The 20,710-nt window shown below is 41.6% G+C and overlaps 1 protein-coding gene across 22 annotated transcripts in view; it reads right to left on the reverse strand.

Annotated features, from left to right (window-relative positions):
• The window catches only part of KIF1B (kinesin family member 1B), a 175,496-nt gene that overhangs the window by 98,732 nt on the left and 56,054 nt on the right, over nucleotides 1-20,710 (reverse strand). For 18 of the 22 annotated variants that reach the window (XM_075906754.1, XM_075906755.1, XM_075906752.1 and 15 more), the window contains exons 3-10: nucleotides 16,022-16,098; nucleotides 14,153-14,332; nucleotides 8,253-8,318; nucleotides 6,405-6,583; nucleotides 4,816-4,927; nucleotides 3,630-3,707; nucleotides 2,422-2,487; nucleotides 1,573-1,590 (exon numbers count right to left, since the gene is read on the reverse strand). In XM_075906754.1, the coding sequence (XP_075762869.1) occupies nucleotides 1,573-1,590; nucleotides 2,422-2,487; nucleotides 3,630-3,707; nucleotides 4,816-4,927; nucleotides 6,405-6,583; nucleotides 8,253-8,318; nucleotides 14,153-14,332; nucleotides 16,022-16,098 (776 nt within the window). The remainder of the gene's footprint in view (nucleotides 1-1,572; nucleotides 1,591-2,421; nucleotides 2,488-3,629; nucleotides 3,708-4,815; nucleotides 4,928-6,404; nucleotides 6,584-8,252; nucleotides 8,319-14,152; nucleotides 14,333-16,021; nucleotides 16,099-20,710) is intronic. The other 4 variants (XM_075906753.1, XM_075906768.1, XM_075906770.1 and 1 more) reach the window with 1 other exon arrangement.

Raw genomic sequence — 20,710 nt, forward strand, 5'->3', positions numbered from 1 at the left:
CTTCTCCTTGCTGCCTCTCATACGGAGGCAGCTGGAAGTAAGGGGGAGCGAGTAGCCAAATGCTCCACTCGACTACCCAATAAACTTATGCTTATGAGATAGTTGAGTCGTCAACTACTTGCTAACAGCCCTCGCATCAATATTTTTAAATTGAAAAAAATAGGGGAAAAAAGGAAAAGCTCTCAAGCTGAAATTCACTTTCCCTATCACATTCTGTTTGCCGAGAAAAGCAATTTGGAAAAGACAGCACTGGAGGGAGAGAGGTAGAAGGACATTTAAGCTACTCAGGAAAACAAAGATTATTAGAAAATGTGAGGATAAGATGTCAGCTCAGGACAGTACGATTGAGTCAATGAAATCAGATGCATGAACACAAAGGTTGTTTAGTTTTATTGTTTTATAAAACTAGCCTTGGACCTAGCTGCATATTGGAGGGTTTTGGACCACCCAAACAAAAGACAAGCTCAGTGCCGACAGCTCCCCAAGCCTCCCCACATTCTGCCAATCACTGTCTTTATAAATGGTTATAAAGATTCCTTTGTGGGAAAGGAACAGGCATTTTCCATCCCCACCTTTCTTAGTAACACAACTTGATTTTGAAATATAGAGGTCAGCCATGAAAGAGCTTTGCAGAATAAGGGTGCATCTGATACGTTCAAGACAGCAAAAGGAGGGAGATTAACAGACTTAAACTTTTGCCAATAATTGAAATTAAGTGTAATTCTACAGGACACTATTAATGCAATAAGTGATTTTGCAACAGTAGTTTTGACCAGATGTTATGGGAACATCATCCTACTAACATTCTAAATGTGATTACTGCACAAAAGCAAGTACTGGCCTTATAAAAATTCTTTTCAACTACTTGCTGCAGGTAAGTAGTTGAAAAGAATTTTCAACTTACTCATTTTACTTGTCCGCCAAAAGGTAAGAACCGCACATCAAGGCTAGTACATTTTCATGGCAATTTTATAAGGTTAGCATAAACTGAACCCTGCAAGGCATCCTTTTGTGTGAGGGTAAAAGATCATATTTTTAGTAAGCAAATGTATTAATAGTCATACTGATTCTAAGTAGTCCTAAGAAAGTCACCTACAAATCAGGAGCAGGGATGTTTATTCTTAATAGTTCATTAAAGTTATAGTTAATCTTTATTTTAAAAAGATTCATTACACCTGCATTTTTCTCTTTTATTCCCAACCCTAACAAGAACTTTTTTATTTTGAGTCAGTACAGTCCTCATTACTTCATGGTTATGGCCAGGGCTCGCCAAGTGGCAGCGAGTCCCGCTCACCAGCTGCGCAGTTCTGCGCTCTGTGCCTGCGCAGATCACTCTGCGCTGGCTCTTCTGGGGTGTAATCTACTCGCCAAGGGGCAAGTAGATTACATTATTTGTCGAGCTCTGGTTATGGAAACAAGCCTCTTCGTGAAGTAAAGTTCAGTCTACTCCACAAATCAATTTGTCATGAAACGCTTGACAGATTCCTGCTCTTGGCTTCCCAGGTGAAGTGCATCTAGGTCTATATCAATCAACTAGGATTTAACATTCAAGGTTACTCAGCTCCATCATACCTTACTGGTGCAGTTATCCTAAAGTTGAAAGCATTAAAGGAAGAGGAAGAAAGAATACAAGATGAACGTCTGAACAAGACAGAATGGACCATTTAAATTACTACACTGGAGGATATGCAGCACTGAATATTGCTTTTCTGAATAAGAAAATGAATGAGAATTGAGTCTCCCAAAAAAATTTAAAGTAAATTAATCCAGTCAGACTGTCCCAAAGGTTAAATCTTCTGTAACTTAAGTGCACAGCAGCAGTAGCTTTTCCAATGTGTTGTTCCACTGCAACTGCAATGGCACAATTAAAACGAAAGAATTCTTATGCTACTTTATGATTACTTGTTTAGATTATATAATATTCTCCTGTCATTTAGATATCAAGATAAAATTCCAGATTTATAGTAGAATAACCCAAACACCAAATGACCGCATACGACTCAATCATTTAAATCAAAGAAACCCCCAACAAGATGTAAAGCTTTTCTTTTAATCAAAATTGTCTGCTTTTAAAAAAAATAAAAGCACAAAATTCAGCAAGTATACACGTACTATTTGTTTTTCTTCTTACCATTACGCGCAAAGCCAATAGACATTTATATTTCAAAAACTTATTCATAGCTAAAGCAACCAATGCTCTGTCTTGCAGCAAGTACTGTACCAGAAACCCATGAGATTCATACACGTGAATAAACTTGCACACATCGAACAAAAAATAGGCTCAGTTAGGCCAATTACTGATGTGAGCAAAGTAGATGTAAGGGCTTTGCTGGACTATATGGTCTCTTGACTTTTACCAAGCTCTAAAAGGTTTGTAAAGATGACAACTTCCTCTCTGGATAGATGCAATACTTTACTTACCACCTCTGCCAAGGCTGAAATTACTTTGCCCAGAGTTGTGAGAGACTTGTTGATATTCGCTCCTTCCTGGAAAGATAACAAATTTAATGTAGTAATTCAGACTACTCAAACAGGAACTCTAGTCCAGACTAAAAACACCTGGGCTATGTCTAGACTGCAAGCCTCTTTCGAAAGAGCCTCTTTCGAAAGAGAGCGTCTAGACTGCACGGAGAAATTTCGAAAAAGCAGCTTCCTTTTTCGAAAGAAAGCATCCAGTGAGTCTGTATGCTCTCTTTTGAAGAAGCCCTATTTACATTGAAGAACGCCTTCTTTCGAAAGAGGAACTTTCGAAAGAAGGCGTTCTTCCTCGTAAATTGAGGTTTACCGCCATCGAAAGAAAAGCCGCGTTCTTTCGAATTAATTTCGAAAGAACGCGGCTTGAGTCTGGACGCAGGGGAAGTTTTTTCGAAAAAAGTAGCCTTTTTTCGAAAAAACCCCTGAGTCTGGACACAGCCCTGGAGATGATGGCTGATATCATTGTCCAAGTACATGCCTTAGATTTACAATAAAGTTTGTTTTACTGTGACCACACTGCTATGATCTAGGTCTTAACATTCATTCTCAGACAGGTACCTCTACTAATTTTATAATCTAACGCTAGACAAAAAAGACTAGGTTACCAGTCTAAAAAAGCTACTTTATGAAGAAATAAACCTTACATCTACCCCATTAAAGATATCATACATACTAGTGACGGAAAGGCAGATATTTTGAAATATCAGAATTAAAACAGAACCCACAAGCCTTTTCATGAAGTGCATTATGTTTTAGTTTTGAGTATCCCAATATGAGAATTACATATAATCATGCAACTGAATACACTCAAATAATTCTCTTCAAACAGGGAGCCTCTATGACTCTAGACAGCAAAAGAGATCTCATTTTTGCACAATAGCTAATGTGTTAACAAAGGACTACCGTGATAGACCCATTATACCAGCCATACAACGAATAAAAATTCAACTGTTACTATTCCACAGCACCACTAATCACAATGGGGAGGAAATTCTGGATCTTTGATGGGACTTAATTTTTATATTCTTATTTTAATTATTTTCTTCCCTATTAATTACTTAATAAGCAGAAGAGCATACTGATATATCAGATTGATAATACACCATTTCCCCCTTTCTCCTGCATACAGCAGAGGCCCAAGGCAGTCCCACTACCTTTAATCGAGTCCCCTTGGCACCAGTTGAGTCTGCTCTCTCACTCCCAGCTAGATCCACAAGGCTAATCTTGCTGACCTAAAGAAGGAACACAGCAATAGTCAGAGCTAGTTCAGGTAGAATTAGAATGAGAGAAAAATCAATTCTGATGACACGATTCAGGAAGAAGTAGTCTATTATTCAAAATCACAATAGCTTGCTGCAGATTCTACAGTTCTACTGTTTTTATTGGCAATCAATTTCAGAGAAGTGCAGTTGTTTCTGCATCATAATAAATAAGTTATTTTTTTAAGTGCAGATAAACTCTGAAAAATAGCTAAAATAATATTGTTTCATAAGTATTTAAGACATTCCAGAGCAAACTGAGTCAAAAGAATTTAACTGCTAGTGCTGCAAATAACTTAGGATCCAGAATGAAAAAAGGCATGCTATGTTTTATCCATATATGGATAATCAGTAATCAAGAGCTGGCTCAACAGCAGAGTAGAATGCAAGTTACGATCCCATAACCCTGAAGAGCCAAAACAACTCAAGATGGAAAACTTGGGTTTTTCAGCACAGGCAACAGATCTGACCCAAAAGACACAATGGGAGCAGGTATGTGAATATGGTTCAGTTTTTCCAGTCACATTTGCATGTACAATCTCTTCACTCTTCCACTATCCAGACCAACAGCAAAGACCACAAACATCTCCACTCATACAGAATGTACTTCCTTTTAATATGCAAATTCCACCTCCTTTGTGTTGCCTGAGTAGCAATGCATCCCTACTAAAGCAGGCATATGACAGAGAGGGTGCAGAATATAGTTAATGAGGCAGTAATTAGTTAGGCCCTGTCAAACAAACACTGAAGCTTCTGTGTACACACAAGAGAAAGTTTTACTTCCCAGCTCATTCCAGATCCATCTTTCTTCTTGCTGGATCTACTTTCCTGTCCCCCTCCCCACCCTTTGCTACTCCTGCTTTCCCCATCTCAGCCACTATTTCAAATACAGTTTAGGAACAGAGCCAAGAAAAAAAACCCAGAAGTTCTCTGACTTAGTTTATACTGCATATAAGCAAGTTCTCCCCCACTGAGAAGTACATCAAAATGAGAGAGAATTTCTACTTCCACCTTAAGCCCCCAGTAAAATGAGGTAAATGAAAACAGAATTAAGACTGTCAGTTTTCCCCCACTCCTCTACCTTCTCAGTGCAAAGGTCAGTTTCTGTATCATGTCTCTTCTGAGTAAAGACAATCGTAAACACAGCATGAGAACGGCTACTGGTTTCATTCATGTTGGTAGCTGCCACAGTCCTAAAAAAATAAAGTCAGGTTACTTGTTTAAAAAAAAAAAGCAGCTCCTTTCCACAACTATAGTTACTTCAACAGTTTACACTGAATACTATTAGTCTACAACCACTTGTGCTTCCTTAATGCTATCCTCTGTACCTGCCTTCAGTTTCATTATCCTTCCTTTCTCCACATCCTGATGTATGGATTAACTAATCAGACTATGTATGGATGACAGGCCAACTTTATTGTTCCTCACTTTTTGCGTAGCTAGAAATAGATTTTAACTAGTTCATTATCACTATTTTTGTATACAGAGAAAGCTAGAATTAAAAGGCATGTTACCAGAACAAACTGCAACTACAGGCAGTCCCCGACTTACGTCGGATCCGCACTTACGAACGGGGCTCTCTTGCCCCGGAGGTCGAGGTGGCGGATTGCTACCTGCGAGCTCCGGGGCGAGAAAGCCCCGCTCGTAAGCTGCTCCGGTGCCAGAGCAAAGCCTCAGAAGCGTGGGAACCCGCCGCGGCTGCGGCTTCAGTCCCGGTGCCTGTGGTCTGCTGGGGACAATCCCCAGCAGACCACAGGCACCGGGACTGAAGCCGCAGCAGCGGGGTCCCGCGCCTCTGAGACTTTGCTAGAGCAAAGCCTCAGAGGCGCGGCACTCCGCTGCCGCTGCAGCTCTGCTCCCGTGTCCCTGGTCTGCTGCGGGGGGGGCAGCTAGTGTGCCCCCCCGCCCCCAGCAGACCAGACTTTTGTTTTGGACCCTGGGGCAGAGCAGCTGGGGTGCTGCCGATTGGTCAGTTTCAGCAGTGGCTGAATCAGGATGCCTGGGGCAGAGCAGCTGGGGTGCTGCTGGGTTGGTTCAGTAGCGCCCGAGGAGCGGTGCTACTGGAGCAACCCAGCACCACCCCAGCTGCTCTGCCCCAGGCGTCCCCAAGTCAGCCGCTGCTGAAACTGACCAGCGCTGACTACAGGAAGCCTGAGGCAGAGTTGCTCTGCCCCAGGCTTCCTGGAATCAGCCGCTGATCAGTTTCAGCAGCAGCTGACTTGGGGAAGCTTGGGGTTCTTAAGTTGAATCTGTATGTAAGTCAGAACTGGCGGTCAGTTTCAGCAGCAGCTGAATCTGGACGCCAGTTCCGACTTACATACAGATTCAACTTAAGAACAAACCTACAGTCCCTCTCTTGTACGTAACCCGGGGACTGCCTGTACTAGAATATTTTACAAGCTTCTGCAATAATAAATATTAATAAAGTGATTTATGAAACCATTTCACAATACAAATGAGTGTTAGCTTCTAAATGGCATTAATTGCCCAAAGGTATATTTTCACACCATGTTTGATTCCTTTAGTAATTTCCAATGTGCGTTCTATTCCACATATGACAAGGACTACACAGGATTTCATAAATGGCACTGTATGCCATCATACCAGATATGGAGCAAGAACACGACTCTCCTACCCCACAACTGAATGAGACTCCACATCATAACAAACCTGGCTTTGTTCCCAGCATCCATGAGGTCTGCAATGTCAGTATAGGAGGTGACAGCTAACTTGGAAAGGTCCTCCACGTAGGGTCCAAGCAGGGGGTGCTCTCGCACCCGCAAATTCCCCTTGTTCTTCGGGTTCAGTAAGTCTCTGACTCTCTCACAATAAATCTCCATGTAACTGACCTGTGAATAGATTTACATGGATAATTTACAGGTCTTGAAGCACTCACTTTCTGTTGAGACACGTTCACAGCAGCATTTTAGAACACCACTCTTAAGAAGCTGTATCGCTTAACTGAAATCCCATGATGAATAAAGAGTTTGTATCCCTGAGATATGGCAGAATACTTGGGCTTTATGTTAAATCGTATGTATTACCTGGAGGGGAGGGAGAGCAAATTACTTTCAGAGGACCTCACTTCTGGACCCAGAACACAAAGGTTAAATTAATATTTCTTTTAATTGAAGAGCCACTTTTGGTGTTCTCATATTTAGAGAGAAGCACACACTATAGGTCAGATGAAAACCCAGCTAACCATACTAATTATAGTTACATGTCAGACCTACAAACTAACTCCAGCATAATTACAAAGCTAAGATTCTTTTAAAATGCATAATTTTTAATTGTCTTGTTTCTCAGGGCATCAAGCTTATCCCACTGTAACAGATACTTAGTGACTTCAGCACCCAAGGTATTAGATGAAACAGTAAATTATTCACTTTCATTTGGTGGGAAGAACTCAAATGGAACAAGCAGTTTTAGAAATACAAAAAGGAATCACAAATATCTAACCAGGTCTAAAATCCAGAGACAAAGGAACTTAAATATCAAATGGGTCACTGTTGCCCAAGTAAACAACATTTACATAATTTCTTTATTCCAGTTCTACACCCCCACCCAGTTTGTCCCATGTCAATCCTCAGAAAGCCTGCCACTGCTATGAAGATCATTTTTTCTGGATTCCTTGCACATCCAGGACTCATCATCCATTCTTACATCAAATAGTGGAAACAGTTTGAAAGTATGTTGCACTCTCCTTTCACTGGTATTAATCCTGCTGTCCCAGTAGCATTACCATTCTGATTAAGCTCAGATTCTGAAGTGACTAAATGCTTGAAAACCTATTAAACTGACCAAGTTTCATGACTTGTCTGGAAAGTGAGCAATTATATCTAAACACACTAAGCAGAACTGCCGAAGTGCTATTTTTAACAGTTCACATTTTAATCCTTTGTCAATTACGAACATAGATATCTTCCTGCACATTCACTTGGCTAGTAGCCAGGAAACTCCCTTTGTTCTAGGACTTAGCTCAGACAACTATTTCAGTGTGTTGGGGCTTAGTTTATAACATTCTCTTCCTATCATTTTTTTTCCAGTCTGTATCAATTGTGTCCACATTATGGAAGAGAATGGCACCCCTAGTAGCAGGCTAAAAGAAGATTCCTGAGTAAGACTACATCAAATATTCTAATAAATATAGGCTTAGTTCAGAACTCAAGCAATTAAAGGCAATTAACAGAGAACACACTGAATAGGTTTCCAACCAATAGTGATCAAATGTTTGCATGTTTATTCTATGGCTTTTCACATCCAGAATCACAAAAAGTTGGAATAGGGCTAGCTTTTATAATTTACTTGCCACTCACCATCCAAAGAGATTAGAGAAGGTGCATTGATATTCAGAATGTACCTTAGAAATGGTTTGCTCATACATTTGTGCCAAGTAAGAAAGGAAAGAGTCAGGTGCTCATGAACATATATAGCAGAAAATATCAATGATACAGTAGCTTCTTCAGATCAACTTCATGTCCACTAACAGGAGCATGCCTTAGTGTACTATGTACTCACCTCCACAGAATAGGATATCTCCTCATTACTGTTGTCATTGATTTTCTCAAACAGTTCTTCACATAGCTAGAAAGAAATTAAACCGGAGTCAGACAGCAGTCATGAGTAAACAACGACAAATAATTATTGTGACAATCTACTCCCCTCCTACTCTTCCCATCTCCAAAAGCCACTTCAATGACAAACAACCACTGCATAGTATCCTGGTAAAAATATAGTGAATCCCCCCTCCCCCAATCACTAATATTCAATCCTTTTATTTTTTCCTCTTATCAACTATGCCCTTGTTTCACCAATATCTGTCTGCAATATAAACATATAATTACTTAATATAAAGACCAGAAAAAGACAAGGTGGGTGAGCTAATATCTTCTAATAATCGACTGAACCAGCTTCTGTTGGAGAGTGAACTTACCTTTCCCAGGCCTAAGAAAAGCTCTGTGCAAGCTAAATTCAAGATGGATTGGACATATCAGGAGTGGGCAATAATTTCTGGTGGGGGGGGCCACTCCAAGATTTTTGGTAAGTGATCAAAGGCTGCACATTTCTGAGAAGGGAGTGCAGGGTCTAGGTTGTAGCTTGGGAGCAGAAGGGCACACAGGGTCAGCAACTGGGGTGCAGGAGACAGTGTGGAGTCTGAAAGGGTATTTGGGTGGAGGAGGGGGTTGACCTGGGTCAGGGAATTAGGGTGTTTGGGTACAGGAGAGGATTCTGGCCTGGGGGAGGGGTAGAGGAGGGAGCACAGGGTCTGGGAGGGAGTTGGGACCTGGGCAGGGGGTGCAGAGGGTTTGGATTGTCTTTGGGGGAGGGAGTTGGGGTGCGGGAGGCAGGTGCTGGCTGGGAGGCATTTATCTAAGTGTCTCTTGGCCAGCAGGCTGCAGCACCCCCAAGGCAGGCTGGGCTCCCTGCCTGTTGCAGTCCCTGCCCGCTTGAAAGTACAGGCTGCTTCCTCCGCATGGCTCAAGAGGGTGGGGGGATGTAGGGGAGAAAAGGCTTGCACTGCCCCAAGTGTCTCAGATCAATCTCTGAGCTCCAACTGGCTGGCTGTTTCCAGCCAATAGGAGCTGACAGGTTGACTGAAGTCAGTTTTTACTGGCCAGTTGTTTCTGCCCAACAGGAGCGGAGGATTGGGCTGGGGGCAGGGAGATAGCACGAAGCACACACACCCCTCCCTGAAGAGCAGGGTGTGGCATGGACTGGGTTCTAAATCGTGGCAGGTGCGTGCCTTACAGACCTGGCAAGGGGTTCCGTGGGTCAGATCCGACCACCAGGCCGTATTTTGCCCAGCCTTAAGATAACTGAGCATCTAACATGTTGCAAGAGACCTTTTGTCCTACAACTGTGGAGATGTTATCTGTTGGAGATTCTGACAGTCAACCTCAAATCTAGTGTATTAAGCCTGTGATTTTTGGCATTTAGCAAAGTAATGAATTTAAGTTCCCAGCATCATCTTTTGAAAGTATTGTGCAAGTTTCCTTTGAAGATGAGGTCAAAGTGTTTGTTTTGCAAAAAACATTTTGGCAGGGGCTAATGCCGCTGAGTTGGTGTATCCTGGTCTATGAGGAGCTTGCTTCTTTGAGTTTGGCAAGGTTGGAGGGCTGTATGAGGGCCAAAAGAGAGGACTTATGAAAAAACAGGTGGGGTTTCTGCTGAGCAAGAGTTGTAATTGTTTCATGATGTTCATAACGGTTCCTTCATTTGGTGGTAGGACAACAACTAGAGTCATTTCCACTACCATCCCCACTGAGGCAGGGTCTCTCCTACAACTGCAGACATCTGAAACGCTTCAGCTTGAATGCTTCTTTCGCAACATGTGTTAACTCTAACTGTTCCACCTTGTACTTAATGGTGAGACAGAGTACCTTTCCCTGACCTAAAGAAAAATCTCTGCAACTCCTCTTTCATCAACAGAAGTTGGTCCATTTATATTACCTTACCCTACCTTGTCTCTAATAGCCTGGGTTACGCCACCATAACACAAAAGTAATAGTAACAACTGAAATTAGAAAAACATGTTATACATTCTAGAGAATGAGATGACTGAAAATATTAAATCTTCTCCCATTTGTTTATAACTAATAAATATATCTGGTTATTTTTAGGAGAATAATCCTGAGAGTCCATTGTTTTGACAAAACCCAGAAATCAGATTTGAGGCAATTAGTAGCAACTTGTTCATATGAAGGATGCTGAAGCTACCTGGACAGACTATGTATGAGATTGTGCTTGTTTGAGGTTTGTGTTTTACCTATGGTGGCAGTGTGTTGCCCTGCACTGGCCCTTTAAGGAGCGGAGACCTAGAGTCAGGAGGAAGCCCAGCTGAGGCAGCTAACAAGGGCCCAGCTGGAAGCCATATAGAGCAGCTCCTGGGAGAAGGAGGAGAGACCTGCCTGCCTGCAATGAGAGGGGCTTCAGCCTAGCAAACCCAGGCTACTCAGCCTGAGGCCCAGGGCTGCAAGCAGGCAGTCATGGAGGGCGGAGCTCGCATGGAGACAGCCCAAAAAGGCTGGACTGCAAAATGGCAGTTGCCGTAGGCTGGGGGAGCCAGGGAAGCCCCAGGCCATAAGTCCGCAAGGCAAGGTTGCAGGAGGCAACCAGGCAGGCAGACTGGGAGAAGAACCGGGGGTCCTAGGGAAGACCCTGGAGGAGGAGCGGAGGAAGAACAATGACTCCCCCCTCCCCGAAGGGGGCGCGGACCAAGACCAGGAGTGGTCACTCCTGGAGGGCAGTGCCCCGAAGACACCCAAATGGGGTGTTTCGGAGCAGCCAACTACTTCCCCAAAAGCCACCTTGAGGGAAGAAGCTATGCTGAAAGTGAGTTGAACCCGCTACACTTTTTAAAATTAAGACAACAAATGAAGCTATGTATAATGGACCAGAATGTGTTACAGCAAGAAATGCATACAAAGATTTTGAACTGCAGTGGGTGGAGGAAAGGCGGGTATAGAGAAGAACAGAAGTAGGACTCAGAGGCATCAGTGTAAGGATAAATCGACTTAGGCCTTTTACAGAGCTGTAACTTTATGGCTCAGCCGTGTGAAAAACGTCACCACCATGCCAAGTGCAGCAAGTTACAGAACTGTAAAGCACAAGTGTGGCATTAGCTACTCCCCTCATGGAGGTTGCTTACATAGAGCCTTGGAGACCTCTCTTCCAGCACTTCTGCCATGGTCACGCTTTCAGGTTAAAGCACTGTCACGTAGGTATGTTAGCTCTTGGGTAACTGAATAGTTGACTAACCGCATGAATTCTTAGCGATTAGTCAACTATACTATAGTCTACCAGGGGCAGGACCAGCTGATATAGAGGCAACAAAGGGCTTGGGAATGCAAGTTGTTGACTAGATTAACGGATCAGACTAGTCGACTGTTCGTTCACATCCCTAGTGCCATGGCTGCACTTTAAACTTAAGTGTAGACAGAACCTAAACAAGCTATTACAATCAAGACATGCAGCGGTGTGGACACAGCATCAGATTTTAGCAGCACAGAATCCAAACAGTAAGTCAGTGCATAGTTTTAAGATACCACTATTTTACACTTCTACATACATATCAGAGGTTGGCTGATGAGGGACCTAGTAAATATGAGAAAGTGGAAGACCACAATCTGCATTTGTGCATGGAGGATGATTTTTGCCCCTCCTGCATATTTTTTAGTGCAGGGAAGGCAGAGAAATCAGTAAGTATATCTCAGACAGAAATATGTTAGTTTCGTTTGATTTTGTTCCTCTGTGGGATAATCGCTCAAGATATAACTGGAGGGAGGGAGTTACATGGCCTTTGATTTGTATATTCTTCGGAAACTGAAAAGTAATTTTAGCATCCCCAAATTAACAACAGAAAAACAAATGAACAAAGTCTTTGAACCGATTTCAGGTGGTATGCTCAAAAAGGGTGTTACATTCACAGAAGGAAAACAAGGTGTTAGATGTAAATGTCAGCCACATGTTTGGGAAAACTTTAATCACAATAGTGTGAAGAAAGTAATTAATAGAAAATGTCATCTAACCTATGCGCCACTGCTGGAGGCAACAGAACAACTGCTATGCATTTGACCGCAGCGTTTTAAGCCATCCACAGAGAGCAATGGTTTCTGTGGTCTATTTCGTACCTGACTTTCCACTTTAACAGGAAAACTCCTTCCAAAACATGCACAACATATCACCAATGCCAGGACAACAAAGCTAGCCTGAATGTGGCAAAAGCACCATGCAGCCAACAACTACAGCAACTTGAACATTAGCTAGACCTAGTATAGCCTTAATGAAATATCAGCCATGAATTTCTCAAGGCATTCTTTCAGGATCTTTATATCTCAACATTCCTACCTACTTTATTTGTGTAACCTATATGAAAATATATATACACACACTGCTGAAGTGCAGCATTTATTTTCCAGGGTGAAACAAAGACAAAACAGATTTTCCAGACTTTGCACTCATTACAAGTGTTTCATCAATGACACTATCTCTTGGATTCTTGCTGAATAAGCATTTCTGTACTGTAAACAATTGGAACGAAAGCCAAAATCTCAGTAGAATCAGACATTTACATTCCTCAATTATTTTTTGTTTTGGAAGAACAACAAGGGGCAGATGCTGCACCAAGTATTTTGTTCTTGGTTTACAAATCTGTAGAACTATTTTGTTTAGAATAATTTTTCTAATTTCTCCTATATTTGAGTCATTCATTCTTACCATTTTAATTGCTAGAGGTTAAAGGTGAAAAGTTATACATCTGCTAAACACAAAATATATGCCCTATTTATTCTACAAAAATGGCTAAGTTTAAACAGCTGAGAAATATTTGCAACCAAGTTATGCTGTACCATGCTGGTTTTCTTGCTAGTATAAACAGAAAACATGATTTCATAGTCATGTTAGACATCAGTGGTAATCTGTGTCAAAACTGACTGCACTAGATCCAAGGTCTATGCTTTCCCTCCTGAAAAGTAAGATTTGGTTCTTTGTGAACCACTACTACAAAAACAAGCAATGGTCCTGTGGCACCTGAGAGACTAACAAATAAATATACAGGCAGTCCCTGGGTTACATGGATCCGACTTACATCAGATCCCTACTTACAAACGGGGTGAGGCAACCCCACACTAGCTGCTTCCCCCCAGCAGACCAGGGAGACGCGAAGCTAGCGCCCCCCCCCCCCCCCCCCCAGCAGACCAGGGAGACGCGGAGCGGCTTTTCTCAGCAGACACCTCAGCTTGAGAATAAAGGACTGTGGGAAGTGAGGTGTGGGAGAATAAAACTGAGCTCTGGAGAAATGTTTGGCTAGAGTTTCCTCTACAATATGTACCAGTTCCGACTTGCATACAAATTCAACTTAAGAACAAACCTACAGTCCCTATCTTGTACGTAACCCGGGGACTGCCTTTATTTATTTATTTATTTATTTATATAATCATGGGCTTTCGTGGGCCTCTCCAGCTCATCTGATGAAGCGGGTTTTGCCCATGGAAGCCATTTTTCTAAGTCTCTCAGGCTAGGTCTAGACTACAATTTGCATAGCTTTTCAATCACTTTTGCGGAAGAGGCTTTTCTGCCATTTGGCCCAGTCAAGACAGAGCCAAATGGCAGAAAAGCCCCCTCTTTTAGCAGAGCCTTTATGCCTTGTGAAACGAGGTATTCAGGGCTCCCTGAAAGAAGAGCACATTTGCTCTTCCACAAAAAAGCGAAACAGCAAATGCATTCCTTGGACGCAGCAGGGTTTTGCGGGATACCGCCGTAGTCTAGATGTAGCCTTAGGTGCCACAGGACTACTTGTTTTTAAAGTTACAAACTAACATGTCTAGCCCTCTGAGACATTATGACAAGGTAACAAATGACAGAGTATTAAACATTTAAATATGTTTTGTCAAGTAATTACCCAGCATTGGTCTTGTTACCTGTGGGATGATGCCTGCCTGGCTTTCCTCCTGTTTGCCCATCATGGTGTAGGATTTCCCAGCTCCAGTCTGCCCATAGGCAAATATACACACATTGTAGCCTTCAAAGGCATGCAAGAGCATCTCTTTCCCAATGTCATTGTACACACGGTTCTGAGACGCAAAGCAGGGATCTTCAGGCTGCAAAGATTAAAAGAAAATAAATATTGCTTTCTACTGCCAGAGGTCTAACTCCAAAAAAGTGTAGTTGTTGGGATGTAAGTGACTTGTTGAGTCAACTACTTGACTCCTTGCATTTCCCCCTCCTGCTTGAGGCAGCAAGGAAAGGGAAGCAGTAGGGATGTTAAATGTAGATCAATCAACTAATTCAACAGTCAATGGAATTTCCATCAACTGCTCAATTAGTCGATAAGGGCGCCTCCACCTTTGAAATGTACAAGCTTGTTTTCTCCCCCTCTTTGCCCCCCAAGCTCTCTTGTAGTAAAAGGGCTTGAGGGTACCCCATGGAAGAAGTCCAAGTGCTTTCTTTCAGGCTTCAAGAAAGAGGGTTTTTTGTTTCACTTAGCGGTGGCAGCTACCTCCCGAAGTCAGTGAATCTGTGACCTTAGGGAGCTTTTAGGCAGAAGCCTATAGAGGCAAGTTATTTTTAAGGTCTCTGGCAGGACCCCAACTTCTGCCCTTGAAGTGCCAGAGTGTGGAATAGCCCTGACACCTTCTCTAGCTATAGAAGCCCTTTTTCACTTATTTGGGAATAGTATCCTTTATGTAACCTATTATACATTTCAAGTGAAACTAACTACAAATTTTATGCTTCATCGATTAGAAAATATTACACTGATGGTGTAAAACCACAATGCATACTTTTTGTAGGAGTATAATTTTAGTGATCACTCAGTCTCTCCCATCTTTCCAGTGAATGCTGACAATTTTTTTTTTAAGAACCGTCATGATGTAAAAGGAGTTCTGATTGATTTTAATATTAGACTGAAACTTTTTTAATAGAAAGCGTTTCTTGAAGATGCATGTGACCTAAAATGACAGCAAAAGCTGTGGCTACAAAAGTCATGTTTTCATACATTAGGGTGTAGTCTGTATAGCGCACATAGCATTTTGCCTTCCTGATGACCTACATAGTTGCAAAGTTTCTCTGCAACTACTTTATTTAATAAGAGGTTTCATTAAAAAGTTCTGTGCATATTTAAAGTTTGAGCTTTGTTCAAGAAGACATTATGGTTGATGACCAATGAAGAAATGTCAAATTATCTTTCCATCAGCCAAACTAAATGCTGATGTCAGCAGATGATAAAAAGGATATCTTCTCCACCTTTTAAGAAAGCAGGAGAGAGGACCTAATGCAGAACTGCTATACAACAAGCGCTGAAAGTCAGCAAGACTTCAGATCTAGTTCTCTGGAGGAGCTGGGCACAATGTTTAGAGGACAAAAGTTTATTGTTTATCGTTATAGGAAATGTGTACCATCATCCTTGCTTTTCCTGGTAAGCCAGTTATTTCACTGTGCCAAAGATTTTTTTTTTTTTAAGTCTTTAACTTTTCAGTTGTAATTTCTGTTGGAAAAAGGTACTTTTGTGGCTGAAGTTCCACTATGCAGCTGCTTGAACCAATACATTTTTCTATGCCTTTCCCTTCCTCTCTCTTTCAGGCACTCATACTATGTTCTCAGAACCTCAGACCTTACTCTTCACGTTCCCAGGATTGAAAAAGTCTAGAATATAGAGTCAGAGCTCTGAACTTGTATAATTCAATACAGACTTTGTAAAAGCAGATGGCTGAAGTGGGGTGTCAGGAGACAATCCAAGCCAGTCTAATCAGTAAACAGTATTTTTTACGATTGTATATTCAGAAACTTACCGAGGTGTGAGACCAGTACGAGTAGTCAAAGCTGAAGGACTTTGGTGCTTCCTTGGGATTCTTTGGGTTGATAATACCTACAAGAAACAATATTCAAACTCAGCTATGGCATTTAGGGACATAAAATGAAAATCAATGTAGATAATAGCAACAGCAAGAAACATTATGACAACTGACCCTTAGACCCAGACAATACATTTGTCTTTACTTTATACATTACACTGAGGGACATATGGTCACAAGGGGTGTTCATACCACAACCTCACAAAAACAATATTTCTGTAGGGGCACCTTGAAGTAAGCTATGGAATGGTTTATACAGTCATAAGGAAATGCACTTACTAAACAAATTTTCATAAGCAGTGTTTCAAGAGATGTAAATAAGTTATCCTGCTAGTTCAATCTTTGGTCTAGTGAAGATTTTTCAAGGGGGGAGGAGGAGAAGGGGAAGTATAAAAGAAAGAGCCAAAACTCACAAAAGCTTGAGGCCCTTCAATAAAGAAAAGCTTAAGAGACCTGGGTTTTCACAACAAGACTGAAGCTTATTTTGAAATTCATGTTACAGTTTAAGGATGAAAGCCCCTGGCCTACGGATTTTCTTTCAGAGTCTCAGGATTCTACATGGTATTGTGGGAGGCAATAAAAGGAACTGGAGGAAGATCTACAACCATTTCAAGGATTACATGGATGTGACATATTACAACATTCTTCTACAAATAAAATATGTGCAGAGCCCACACAGAGATTTTAATAGGACTGACATTAAATGAACTAAGTTAAACTATTTGTAAACCTTGTCTTCTGCATATGGCTATTCAATCCCACAAAAACCTGAATCAAATCCTGCTTTTATTCCCAAATATCAGCAGTAAGGCAATATTTCATCCTTTGGAACCAAGACTAATTTTTCTGGTTTGATTTGTGTGAGCTTTCTGTTACTAGACAAGAAACAAACATCATATATATAGTTTGCTACTGCCTTCTGAAGGAACTGTACAAGTTTAAAGCCTTAACTGTCTCAAAAACAGAGCTATAGTCTCCTTACTACGGTCTCACTAAAGGTACTGAAAATATCTAAGGGTCAATCATTAGTTTATCTAATATTGGTACATCACTGCAAGACTCCATATTTTAAAAATGGACTTTCAAACGTGTTGCTTCAGTCAGTAATACACGTGTAGACTTGGAAGAATTAGATTTTTATTAGTAAATGCTTATTTCACTGTACACTGACTATATATTTCTGTAATAGAACTTAGAGAGAGATGAAACTTAAGGGCTTCGTCTAGACTGGCATGATTTTCCGCAAATGCTTTTAACGGAAAAGTTTTTCCGTTAAAAGCATTTGCTGAAAAGAGCATCTAGATTGGCACAGATGCTATTCCGCAAAAGTACTTTTTGCAGAAAAACGTCCGTGCCGATCTAGATGTGGTTTTGCGCAAGAAAGCCCCAAATGCCATTTTCGCGATCACTGCTTTTTTGCACAAAACAATACCGCGTTGTCTAACTGGCCCTCTTGCACAAAAGCATTTGCTTATCAGATAGTCGATTAATCAACTAGTCGTTCACATACCTAATGGAATATGTTCACATTTGGTCTTATGTGACATAGCAGTATTATCCTATCACAACCCATCTCCCTTTGGGTTGCAGTTGGACAGTATCCGTAAGAAATTTCAAGTGCTTTCACCCCTGCTTACAGATGTCCAAAGAACTGTGATGAAGTTATCTGAGCTGCTGCCTCCATAATTTTCTGCAATTATGAACATGTAAATCTAAAAAGTGCTTGAAATGCATCTGTGAAATTATAAAAACTAATAATCAAATTCTATCAAGCCCATATGTAGAATTCCTCTTCCCTCCATGCACACATCAAAACACTCATTAATTCCCTACATCTTTCCCAGTCCCCAAATGCATCAATTTCTCTGCTGTCCGCACCCGCCTCGCCCCCTGTGAAGATTGACCACTCCACAAAAATTCAATTGGTGTCTAGTAGTAGTTGTCAATTGGTGTCTAGCTGGGGGGAAAGCAGTCCACTATGGCATGAGTTCTGAGAGTCCTAAGTTGCAATGCCTTTGGTTCTGAAGCTGAGAAGAGCCTCTCAGTTTGTGGAACCAACTCTTCCCTGCTTAGGTCTGAGGGAAAGTAGAATAAGGTTCCAGTCTAAGATCAGGTTTAAACTAGAACTGGAAGGTTGGATTAAGGTATGCAACTCCAGTTACGTAAAACACATAGCTGGAGTTGACATACCTTAAGCTGAGCTTGGTGCAGTCTTCAGAGAGGGAGGCTGACAGGAGAAAATGCACCCATCTGCTTCCCTTACTCCTCACAACTGCCCATAGCATTCGACTGGTCAGCATAACTAGAACCACTAAAACAAAACAGCAGAAGACCGATCTCCAGCATGACAAGTAATGCAGGGTAGTGGTGGTTGGAGATTCTATTCTGAAGGGGACGGACGCACCCATCTGTCACCCTGACATGACATATCAGGAAATATGCTGCCTGCCAGGGGCCTGTATCTAAGATGTTACGGAGGGATTGTGGAGGATTACCCAGTCCTCGGATTACTATCTCATGCTACTTATCCATGTGGGCACAAATGATACTGCAAGGTGTGATCTTGAGCAGATCAAGTGTGACTATAGGGCTCTGCAAGTATGGGTAAAGGAATCTGGTATTTTCTTCAGTCTCTCCTGTCAAAGGTAGGGGCCCAGAGACAGGTGCATCTTTGAGGTGAATGCATGGCTGCAAAGATTGTATCACCGGGAAGGCTTTGGCTTCCTTGACCACAGGATGCTGTTCCAAGAAAGAGGACTGCTAAGCAGGGACTGGGTTCACCTTTCAAGGAAAGGGAAGAGAGTATTTGGATAAACAGCTAACCTACTGAGGGCGGCTTGAAATTCGGTTCAAAGGGGGCAGATGACCAAAGCCCGCAAGTGAAAAACATGGAGCTCTGGGAGATGGGTCAGAAATAGGAGGAAGAAGAACATGGGCTACAATAGCAGAGATAAAGGAGGGAAAAAGCAGAACTAGAGGACAAAATCAAATCAGTTATCTTAAATGTCTGTATACAAATGCAAGAAGTATGGGAAATAAGCAGAAAGAACTTGAAGGGCTAATTAATAAATACAACCATAACAGTTGGTATCACAGACTTGGTGGAATAATACACACGATTGGAATATTGGTATAGAAGAGTACAGCTTGCTCAGGAACGACAGACATGGGGGAAAAGGAAGGTGTTACTGCCTTATATATAAAAAATGTATACACTTAGACTGAGGTTGAGCTGTTCATAGGAGAAAGACTGGGTCAGGTTACAGGGATAAAAAACAAGGGTGGTGTCATGGTAGGAGGTCTACTACAGACTACCTACCCAGGTAGAAGTGGATGAAGCTTTTTTTTGAACTAACAAAAACAACGAAAGCACAGGATTTGGTGGTGATGGGGGACTTCAACTATACACAGCAGGGCACAGATTATCCAATCAATGCAGTCCAAAAACTTGAGACAAATTTTTTATTTCAGAAGGCTAAGAAAGCTACAGGGGGAGGGGGGAGGGAGGGAAAGGGGGGAGCTGTTCTAGATTTGATTTTAACTGATAGGGAGGAACTGGTTGAAAAATCTGAAAGTGGAAGGCAGCTTAGGTGAAAGTGATATGAAATCAGAGTTCATGATTCTAAGGAATGGTAGAAAGGAGAACAGCAAAATCTAACAGATTTCGGGAAAGCAGATTTTAGTGAACAGAGAGCTGGTAGGTAAAGTCCCATGGGAAGCAAGACTAAGAGGAAAAACAATTGAAAACCGTTCGCAATTTTTCATAAGGACATCAAGGGCCCAAAAGGAAACTATTCTACTGCACAGGAAAGACAGAGAGTAGTGCAAGAGACCACCTTGGCTTAACCAAGAGATCTTATGAGATATAAAGATCAAAAAGGAGTTGTGTAAAAAAGTAGGTCAAATTACGAAGGATTAATATAAACTAAACACAAATACGCAGGGGAAGGATTAGAAAGACAAAAGCACAAAATAAGCTTCATCTAGCTAGAGCAGTGTTTCCCAATTTTATTTGGCCACTGAACCCTTTTCTGCTTAAAATAATTTCAAGGAACCCCTAGGGTTCCCAAGGTAAAATTTGGCAAGAAAAAAAAAAAAACCACCCGTCAGAATTGGTCGCGCAAAAAAATCCTGCAAAATACACTGTCTCTTTAAGGGGGGCAGGGCAATGCCACATTTTCATGGAACCCTTACTTTCACTTCGCGGAACCCCGGGGTTCCACGGAGCACCAATTGGGAAACACTGAGCTAGAGACATAAAATGTAACAAGAAAACATTCTACAAATATATTAAAAGCAAGAGGAAGATACGAACAGGGTAGGCCCATTGCTGCTACATGAAGAGGGAGAAACAACAACAGTAAACTTGGAAATGGCAGAGGTGCTTAAGGACTTGTTTTGGTTTTCACCAGGAACACTGATAATGATGGGATGCCTAATAGTGAATGCTAGTGGAAACAAGGTAGGTTTAGAAGTTAAATAAAAAAAACCCACGTTAAAAATTACTTAGAAAAAGTTAGTTCTCTTCAAGTCACCAGGGCCGGATTAAATGCATCCTAGAAGACTCAAGGAGCTGATAGAGGAGGTATTTGAGACTTTAGCCATCATCTATGAAATGTCATGGAA

This window comes from Pelodiscus sinensis, chromosome 23 (genome assembly GCF_049634645.1).
Source record: "Pelodiscus sinensis isolate JC-2024 chromosome 23, ASM4963464v1, whole genome shotgun sequence".
NCBI lineage: Eukaryota > Metazoa > Chordata > Testudines > Trionychidae > Pelodiscus > Pelodiscus sinensis.